The sequence below is a fragment of the Triticum dicoccoides genome, chromosome 5A, assembly GCF_002162155.2.
Source record: "Triticum dicoccoides isolate Atlit2015 ecotype Zavitan chromosome 5A, WEW_v2.0, whole genome shotgun sequence".
Classification (NCBI taxonomy): domain Eukaryota; kingdom Viridiplantae; phylum Streptophyta; class Magnoliopsida; order Poales; family Poaceae; genus Triticum; species Triticum dicoccoides.
The window spans coordinates 663608544-663619159 of NC_041388.1; the positions used below are offsets into that span (position 1 = coordinate 663608544).

The 10616-nt window shown below is 46.3% G+C and overlaps 1 protein-coding gene across 1 annotated transcript; it reads left to right on the forward strand.

Annotated features, from left to right (window-relative positions):
* Window positions 1-7221: 7221 nt before the first annotated feature.
* LOC119298347 (bidirectional sugar transporter SWEET8-like) lies at window positions 7222-8427 on the forward strand. Its single transcript, XM_037575787.1, has 3 exons — window positions 7222-7597; window positions 7702-7815; window positions 7901-8427. The coding sequence occupies exons 1-3, from the start codon at window positions 7244-7246 to the stop codon at window positions 8228-8230; spliced, it is 798 nt and encodes a 265-aa protein (XP_037431684.1). The 5' UTR covers window positions 7222-7243; the 3' UTR covers window positions 8231-8427.
* Window positions 8428-10616: the final 2189 nt, after the last annotated feature.

The window sequence follows — 10616 nt, forward strand, 5'->3', positions numbered from 1 at the left end:
ACATTGCTGCTTCAGAAGCAGCGAATGAAGGAATCTGGATGAAGGAGTTCATATCCGATCTAGATGTCATACCTAGTGCATCGGGTCCAATGAAAATCTTTTGTGACAATACTGGTGCAATTGCCTTGGCAAAAGAATCCAGATTTCACAAAAGAACCAAGCACATCAAGAGACGCTTCAACTCCATTCAGGATCAAGTCCAGGTGGGAGACATAGAGATTTGCAAGATACATACGGATCTAAATGTTGCAGACCCATTGACTAAGCCTCTTCCACGAGCAAAACATGATCAACATCAAGGCTCCATGGGTGTTAAAATCATTACTGTGTAATCTAGATTATTGACTCTAGTGCAAGTGGGAAACTGAAGTAAATATGCCCTAGAGGCAATAATAAAGTTATTATTTATTTCCTTATTTCATGATAAATGTTTATTATTCATGCTAGAATTGTATTAACCGGAAACATAATACATGTGTGAATACATAGACAAACATAGTGTCACTAGTATGCCTCTACTTAACTAGCTCATTGATGAAAGATGGTTAAGTTTCCTAACCATAGACATGAGATGTTATTTGATCAATGGGATCACATCATTAGGAGAATCATGTGATTGACTTGACCCATTCCGTTAGCTTAGCACTTGATCGTTTGTTTACTGCTATTGCTTTCTTCATGACTTATACATGTTCTTATGACTATGAGACTATGCAACTCCCGAATACCGGAGGAACACTTTGTGTGCTACCAAACATCACAACGTAATTGGGTGATTATAAAGGTGTTCTACAGGTGTCTCCGATGGTACTTGTTGAGTTGGCATAGATCAAGATTAGGATTTGTCACTCCGATTATCGGAGAGGTATCTCTGGGCCCTCTCGGTAATACACATCACTATAAGCCTTGCAAGCATGATAACTAATGAGTTAGTTACGGGATGATGTATTACAGAACGAGTAAAGAGACTTGCCGGTAACGAGATTGAACTAGGTATTGGATACTGACAATCGAATCTCGGGCAAGTAACATACCAATGACAAAGAGAACAACGTATAGTGTTGTGTGGTTTGACCGATAAAGATCTTCGTAGAATATGTAGGAACCAATATGAGCATCCAGGTTCCGCTGTTGGTTATTGACCGGAGACGTGTCTCGGTCATGTCTACATAGTTCTCGAACCCGTAGGGTCCGCACGCTTAAAGTTCTGTGACGATTGGTTTTATGAGTTTATATGTTTTGATGTACCGAAGATAGTTCGGAGTCCCGGATGTGATCATGGACATGACGAGGAGTCTCGAAATGGTCGATACATAAAGATTGATATATTGGAAGCCTATATTTGGACATCAGAATAGTTTCGGGTGAAATCGGGATTTTACCGGAGTACCGGAGGGGTTACCGGAACCTCCCGGGGGCTAATGTACCTTGTTGGGCCATAAGAGAAAGAGAGAGGGGTCGGCCTAGGGCAGGCAGCGCGCCCCCTTCCCCCTGTCCGAATTGGACTAGGAGAAGGGGGGCAGCGCCCCCCTTTCCTTCTCTTTCTCTCCCTGCCTTTCCCCCTCCTAGTAGGAGTAGGAAAGGGAGGAATCCTACTCCTACTAGGAGGAGGATTCCTCCTCCAAGGCGCGCCAACAAGGGTCGGCCGGCCTCCCCCTTGCTCCTTTATATACAGGGGCAGGGGGGCACCTCTAGACACACAAGTTGATCACAAAGATCTCTCCCATCCGTGTGCGGTGCCCCCCTCCACCATAATCCACCTTAGTCATACTGTAGCGGTGTTTAGGCGAAGACCTGCTGCGGTAGCTTCATCAACATCGTCACCATGCCGTCGTGCTGACGAAACTCTTCCCCGAGCTCTACTGGATTGTGAGTTCGCGGGACGTCACTGAGCTGAACGTGTGCTGAACGCGGAGGTGCCGTACGTTCGGTACTGAGGATCGGTCGATCGTGAAGACGTACGACTACATCAACCGCGTTGTCATAACGCTTCCGCTTAACAGTCTACGAGGGTACGTGGACGACACTGTCCCCTCTCATTGCTATGCATCACCATGATCCTGTGTGTGCGTAGGAATTTTTTTGAATTTACTACGTTCCCCAACAGGGTTCTATCTCGACATTGGTTGGGTGGCATCCTTGTCCCGCTTGGGCGGTAGGGGTGTCGGCTCGGTCGATGCGCCCCCGAGGGGGCGGTCTTACTTTACGTCGGCGCGGCGGCCCCGGATGTGGTGCGACGTTCGTGGTCTGCTGCGAGCGGTTGCCCTGAGCAGCGTGGGTTGCGGGCAGCTAGGTTGTGCGGCGTTGCTGCTCGAGGGGGGCGATGGTATGTCGGGGCGGCGGCCCCGAGAGAATCATTGTGGCTACTAGACTTTTGTGGCAACGATGATGGTGGGAGCGATGTCGGTGACGCGGCAATGGTTGCGGTAGTCAGCTCTACTTCGGTGTGTCCACGGTGTTGCCTCGGTTTGCTTGTTGTTGTGGAGCCAAAGCTGCGGCAGCGGGGCCCTGTGGTGTACGATGACTGGCTGTAGCTAGGTGTCCTGTTCGGTGATTTTCCGTGGCGCCAGCCGTGCCTGGTTTTGTTCTTCTGAGTTCTTCATCAGAGTCGGAGCTGCGTTGTCTGGCCGCATGTCGACTTTGTCATCGATTAGGGTGGGCTTTGCCCTATGTGTTTCAGTCTATGGGAGTGGGCTTGGCCCTTGTTGTTTCGATTTTTGCCCGGTTTTCCGTAATTAACTGGGCAATTCTCTTCTGCTTAATTAATAGATGAGGCAATCTTTGCCTCCATTTCAAAAAAACTTCATATTTGACGGACTCATTCGTCGGTGTATATGTTCATTCTTCGCACAAATAAACTGCAGTGCATTCACATTACGACCGTGCTTCTGGTTGGACATCTGGTGCGATGATAGACGTCTCCGGGAAGGTTTTCCGGCCCTATTTGCGATTGCGGAAGATCAGAATGCCAAAGTGGCAGAGTGTTGGCGGCAGGGACAATGGTCTCCCCGTTTTCGGCGTCCATTCGGGAATGTAGAAAATCCCGAGTGGGAAGAGCTACGGAATAAGTTGAGAGGGTATAACCTGAGTCCTAAAAAGGATGAGGTCGTTTGGTGACTTGCGTCGTCGGGTCAATTCTCCACAGGATCCTTGTACAAGGAGATTTTCAAAACTTCGACCCCATGTGACCTGTCGGGGTTGTGGGGAGCGTGATTGCCATCCAAAATCAAGATCTTCTTATGGCAAGTCGCCCGTAACCGAATCACGAGCGGGGATCAGATTCAAAAACGACATGGCCCGGGAGATGGCAGATGTGTGTGGTGTGGCGAATGTGAAGACTGGGATCATATTCTATTCCGCTGCATTATGGCGCGATTATGTGGAGTGCAGTAAGAGCGGCAACTGATTCCACGTGGAACCCAAGTGGGTTCTTAGAATTTTACCGGCTTGCGGCCGCCACCTCTGGGACGGATAAGAGGATTACATGGCTAGGATTTGGGGCCCTAGCATGGTCTCTTTGGACCACCCGAAATAAAAGCGCCAATAGAGGGAGTTTTTATCAGACATCCGGCTGATATGTTATATAAAATGGTGTCTTTCCTACACCTATGGAAGCTTTTGGCAAAGCGACAGGACAAAGGACTAGTGGAGGATCTCGTCAGAAGGGTGCGGGCAAGGTGCATTGAGCTTCGACGTGCATCATAGAGCACTGATGCCTGACGCCTGCATGGCGCCCCGGCTACCTCGAGAGCTATCTTTGGTCACATAGTCTTTACTAGCGTTGTGCCGCTATGTATCTACCTCCAGGCATGTACCCTTTTTTCTTGCTCTGGCACTTGTTTGTTTCGCTTTGTAGTCGGTACTTTCGTCCTGGCCGTTGGGCGGGACTGTTGGATTCGTAAGGGCCTCATTCTAAGGCCGAGCAAGCGCCTCCTTTCTAAAAAAACTCACATTACGACACACACACATTGAAATTGAAATCGAAAATCGACCAAAATAATAATTCAAAATTGAACCTAACCGAGAAATTGAAACAAAATTTTATTTCACCGACTTTCTCTATTTGGAAGTGACCTCAGATGAGGGGGTAGCCTCGGGTGGTTCAACTTGCACTTTGACGCAGTCTACGTACCAATGGACAAAACCGACGACCACAACCTTGTACCCTCCTTGGCTGCGGTTTCTGCTTCTGCCATGACGACTTCCGTCATGCGGGTGAGGTACGGGCGAGCGTTGGGGAGGTGCTCAACCGCTGATTCAGCCTCTCATAACGCTTCGTCCTGGACCCTCTTGAAGTACTGCCATTCGGCGCGTAACTCTCTGGTCTAGCCCGAGAAGGGTTCAAGAGGAGGCGCAAACGCGTCATGGCTCAAGCAAGGTGGGTGCAGAGAAAGATGGATGTGTGTGATTGAGTGTAGCGGTGATGCAGAGACTGCCAGTTTATATAGCCGTGTTCCCGATGGACAATGGTGAGCTCCAACGAAAACAATGCAAGAAAGGGCGCACATAGATGGTAAACAGGCGAGCCGACTGCCGACTGGGACAAAGAGCAGCAACATTAGTGGGAGCTTTTTCCGGTGGAAATCACTGTTATGGGATTGTACAGATGACTGTCGTCATTGGCATGCAAGGAAGGCAGAGGAAGAAGGTTTCCCTCCCGCGCGCATGTTTTTTTTTTTTTTTGAACTTTCCCGCGCGCATGGTTGGGTATGAAGTGTGCTCCATATTAGCGCCCCCAACCTCCAAATATGGAGGCTACGGCCCACTATTTGAAACACGCAAAAAAAGTATGGAGGTTGATGGCTATTTGGCGACTCAGGTAGACCCATTTTTGGGCCCCGGACTCCTTAAGGATGGTTATTAATTATGGTGATCATACTGTTATGATGTATCTGCTAGAGTTGCTCCTAGCTCTAGTAAGTGCTCAATATTTGCACCATGATAGTCGACCCGATATTCTCAGCGAATCATTGATTAATAGCCATTCCCAGGGATCACAAATATGTTTTGCAAGAAAAATGTCAACCCCACAAACAATGCACAAAACCTGCATTGTTTCACAATATGCAAGCAAACACATGTAACAGTGCACTTGCAAACAAAAGTGGGACTAGCATAGACCCTCAGCGTGTCAAAGACAAACACGCAAAAAAAGTATGAAGGTGAGTGTGAGGAGATGTGGTCCAACTAATAATGGGCCGGACGGCCATTCGGACTCCCCAAACCTTGTCAGTTTTTGTTTTTTTTTTGCATAAATTGGATGAACAAACAAAAAAAAAGCCTTCCCAGTTTGATGCGGTTTAGAGAATTTCAAAATAAGTCAGGGAGAATTTGGGTGAACTTTGTTAGATGGGTAAAAAGACGGTCCAGACATCTGTCTTTGTGCAACCTAACTTTTCAAAAACATACCCCGTTCTTCTCTAAATCTTCAATTCGGGTACTCCTGTTGATTGGTGCAACACATGCGCGGCCACTACCTCGCCGGCCCGCCACGCGTGCCCCGCCTTCGGCTGCGGCTGCCACCGTTCCGCCGCCACGCCGCCGCACATTGCCTGCTACGAGTCGCCGCTACACTATACCTCGTGGCCCAATGACAACCTCGCGCAGTCGCGCCCACCGCGCCAGCCGCGGTGCCCATGTATTCCTCGACGAACATGGCGCCCGGCGGCGAGCATCTTCTGCGTCTGCAACGACACAAGCGTGAAGCAAGCGCCGTGGTGACCTCGAGGACAACCCAGCAGAACGTGATCGCCACTCGGCACGGGGTTTTCCTCTTCGATTGCTGAACACGGTCAACGGATTGCGGAGAAGGGCGGACGCCTCCGATGTGCCTGTTCGTCGTCGGAGACGCGCGAGTCTCGGAGGAGAGGCTGGCGTGATTTCTTGATCAGGATCGACGAGTGTCTCTCCGCTCGTGGTGGTCGGGGAAGATGGCAAGCGGGAGGTGGCCGCGACGCGCTCCAGGTGTTCGACAGAAAGCCTAGCTGGCCCAACTAGACGGAACAGAGGGGCCTGATCGACACCTTTTGAGCACCTTGAAGCAAGTGCCGCACCGAGCAGTGGCAGAGGCAGCTTGTCGTTGCTGTTGAGGCTGCACGCACGCACGCACGCGCCGGAAGAGGTGCTGCTTGCTGCTGCTACTAATTGGTGTTGCTCTGCTCGATCGGCAAACAGCAGCGGCTGGCGCTTGCAATATCTAAAGATGGTGATTCCGTGGGCGTCGTCATCTCCAGCCTGTCCCTGCAAGCATTGGATTCATGATTACAATGTTCCAAGATGACGTTCCCAGAATCCACCATCAGCTCCTCACATTGTTCAAAGACCAGAGCCGCCGCCGTGGGATAACCTGAGTCCATATTCATCACATGGATCGAATCACCAAAGAAGGGTAGCTCAACCTGCATACGAAGACCAGAACCTTCACAAAGAGCAGTTGCTTCTGCCGTAACCTCATCAGTCATCCGCGCCCACAAAGTCGCTCCACATGCACCCATGTTATCCTCCTCCAGCGTCGACGTTAAGAATTTGACACCCCGTGGGTGGTTTCTTCCAAGAGTTCCGGTGTGGGGCATGAGACAAGTCACCCTTCATGTTGAGTTATTCGGTCCGTCCACAACTACATCAATGCAGTTTGGGTGGATATCCTGAAAGTGCACTTCACAGAGCTTTTCCAACGAAATAGTAAACCTGAAACGACTCCATATGCATTTCATCTTCAATTTTTATGCCCTAGCTTTGTTCAAATGTGAGCTGGACAAGAAAATCACATCTGACCATCATTCCTTTTGTGCATTCACTCTTATTGTTGTGTGGAAGTGCACTTTCAGGATAATGTGGACATAAGTAAACATATATGACACAAGTTATATCCCTACTGTGTTCACTTTTAGTGTTCTGTTTTGTACTTTTACCACCTCACATTGTTATACGTGTGCTTACTGTGTATATATAGGTATTGCCAATTGTTTATGTATAATTTTATAAAGATGTTAGAAAAATACTTCAACTTCTTGACCACAAAATTGTTTGATTAGGTTTACTATGAAATATAATTTCGTATACTAGATATAAGCACACTTTTCTAGTATAAAATATGTTCAAACTCAATGGAATTTGATTTAGAGTAAATCTAAGATTCCAGTTAATTTGGAGTGAAGGAAAACAAAAGTCTTGATTTCCTAGTACCTAATCATATTGATCGTTTGTTCTTGGCAGGTTGAACACGTTTGTGAAAGCGTGGAGGATGAAGTCCGTGGGAGGCGGGACAAGAAGCGAGCCATTCGTGGCTTCCTTGCTTGGTTACGCTTGTTGGCTTTTTTTCTCCTTGATGGAAAATGGATGGAAGGCCGACGAGTCCGTCTGGCTCAACGGGTCCGGGACTGTCGTCTACATTGTCTATCTGCTGATGTTTCTCTGGTACACGGCCGCAGCCAATCGATGGATTACAGTCGAGTGGTGGGTTCCCGGCGCCGTGTTGTACCTGTGTGCCGCAGCAATCTTTGGAGTTCTGGCCGGTTGGACCTGGGTCTTCAAGGTGATGTGCACGCTGGCTGGACTGGCCTCCGCGTCCGCATCACTCGTGCTGACTGTGTTTGTGGTAAGAGTTATATGCCTCACTGCACTACGTAAACAATTTCTAATGTTATTGCTGCATATATACGTACTCCAGAACGAATAACTTTTGTCTATCAAATCATCCAGCTCGAGAGGAAGGTGGAGTTCTTGCCTGATTATGTGTCCACGACAGTGAGCCTACTTCACTATTGCGTGTGGATCGCTCGTGACGCTATCGACCCAAGAGATTACTTTGATATGGTAAGTGGCTACAAATTCCCCCTTAATTAAGTCCCTATCAAATTCTGTCCCAAATATGAAAACTATGTGACAAACGGACGTGCAGGTCCAAAATGTTTGCGGCTTTGGTTGCTGCTTGGCTTTCCTCACCCTGCCGTTCCTGCCCTTCTTCTGGACGGGGGATGGGACGCGGGCCAAGCCAACACTGGCAGATGAGGACGACCCCAACAGGCCACTTATCTCTCTGCCTGGCGAACCACCCGCACCGCTGCATCAGCCGCTGACCGCCGTCAACCCGCATGCTGATGAGCTCGTCAACCTGCCGGCCACCAATGTGTTCCAGGAGCCCAGGAGGGCGGGTTCGGCTCCATCCACACCGAAGAACCAAGTTGATGATACACGCAGGGTGGTTTCGGCTCCATCCACACCGAATTAGTAAGTTGATGATACACACAGATGCTAGCTTCCTTAATCATGTGCCAGCAGTGCCAGATCCAAGAGACAAATCAAATTCTGTCTTTTATGCAAAAGATTTTTTTTTACATTCTGTACGGAGTACTGTATAATCCATCTCCAAGAGACAAATCAAATTAGGAAACAGTTCTGAGACGCCACATGTATGTTTTTTCAAGAATTTTGCAGAGATGACAAAATGTTCATGTTTCAGCGATTTGTAGCTTAAGCTCAGTCACACGTAGTAAAACCAGTTTCTCCAATGATTAACTATGTGCTATGTTGCTACCATATAACTATGCAGAACATCATATTCTCAATCATCCATGGCTTCTTCTTACTCTGATTGCTTTTCAAATTCTTGCCTTTGATTTGTCCTGTATATAATTTGTCAACCACAAGGGCTGTTTCGGTTAAAAAATTGTATGTTCAGTATCTACCATATTTTTGTGTTACTTTGATGTGGTAAAAAATTTTGGTCCACAATTTAGTCTTCTAAATTAGATACAAAATTTATTCCTGTATCTACTTGGACAAAAGAACCTTTCTGTGTCAAGCAATAATCATCATATTGATTATGTAATAACACCAGCCCATATCTTAGCCGCTTAGCACATAAAATCAGGTAGTAGTGATGAACCTTTGATGCTAGTGGGTTGATATTAATATTTTGCACCTAAAGATTGGGTTTTAACTAAAAAGAGAAAACTTCTGTGATTTAAGTCACGCGCTCTGTAAAACTGGAGTTAGACATTTGTGAAGTAGTGTTTGGAGCTGGTTGCCTGTTTCCAATTGTAAGTATACTGTAATACACTAATGATAAACTACAACTTGATACCTTCATTTTGGCAAACTTGATAGTTTCCATACGATAGACTTTTGGAGCAATAACCAAGCTCTTGTATTTGATGATTTACATATTGAAAAATGAAGAAATGTTGAAAATCCTTATTTACTCTGCATATTGTAGATATTGTATTACGAACCTCTAGCTGCAGCATTTAGCAATGGTTTAGTGACGGTTTACCTGGTCAACATTGGTGCTCAAGTTACAAAAGTAGTTTGAGTTGAGGTAATAACTGTGGTATTATTTATGTTTATTTCGCTAATCGTTGACAGGTTCAGTTCATACTCTGAATGTCAGGGTCCTTAAACACCACTTAGATTAGATATCATATCGATGAACTTTCTCCCCTGGATGCTTAAAGGATGGAGTTAGTGTTGCCCGGCACACCTTTGGCAATTCCATATGTTGGAGATGTTACGGAGCACATTGGTTTAATTAGTATCATGCATCCACTAAAAAAAATTCTTCAGAAAAACCGGATCTTCATTAGGCTCCGTCTCATGTTATTTTTGTGATTGTGCTTGTTTACAGACTATTTGTAATGCCACTTATTTCCCAATTGCAAAAATATGGTCCTCTTAGTGTATTCATCCTGTTAGCGAATACTATTCTATTTTATAAATAGGACCAACAATTTCGTATTACAGTGAAAATTTTGTTGTACTTTGGTTTGAAAAAATTGTGCCGCTAGCATTGCAAACTGCAAAGAGCAACATCTAGCAAAGTGCCATTGCAGTGGCACGAATGCATGGAAAATACCATGCCTTCAGTGAGCCTGAGCCATCCTTACGGACGCAAACTGACTTTACGGTTCTTGCTTTCTTCCATCATGTGTTTGGACATCATACAAGCAGATGAGCAAGCTAGTGAAATTGACAACCTTATTAGAACCATTATAGACACAGGTAGGTTCTTTTTATTTATTTCTCTACAGATTGATATAGTAGTTCTCACCTAAAAAGAGAGTTACCACTTGCTGCAAACTCTTGCACTTGAGGACCCAACAACTTGAATTACATGTTATATAGGTGGAAACAAGTAAGCACTTCCTGACAACTCTTCCTCCTCAGGAACAATTGTTTGATTGTTTCTATATTTGGCCTTGTAGTTTGTCTGGCTGTTATCGGCAATATCAAGTACTCCCTCCGTCCCATAATATAAGAGTGTTTTTTACACTAGTGTAGTGTCAATATTATGGGGCGGAGGGAGTAGATCATTAACATAATTTTTAATGAGACTAGTTAATTGCCCGTGCGTTGCAACGGAGTCATACATATTGTCCTAATTCATCACTAATCGTGCATCATATAATTCAAGATCCTAATGTACCACTATCGTCCTTTTGTATTGTTCTTCTTCCTCCTTTAGGCATCATCTATGCCCTTGCCACTCCCCACCCTCACAAAAATCCACTCCATTGTATCATGTCAATGGAGCATCTAAATAGCAATCCCTTCCACCTCCACCCACCTCCCCACGCACACACTTTGATTTTTAAACCCGAAACCATGTAGTTTGGATA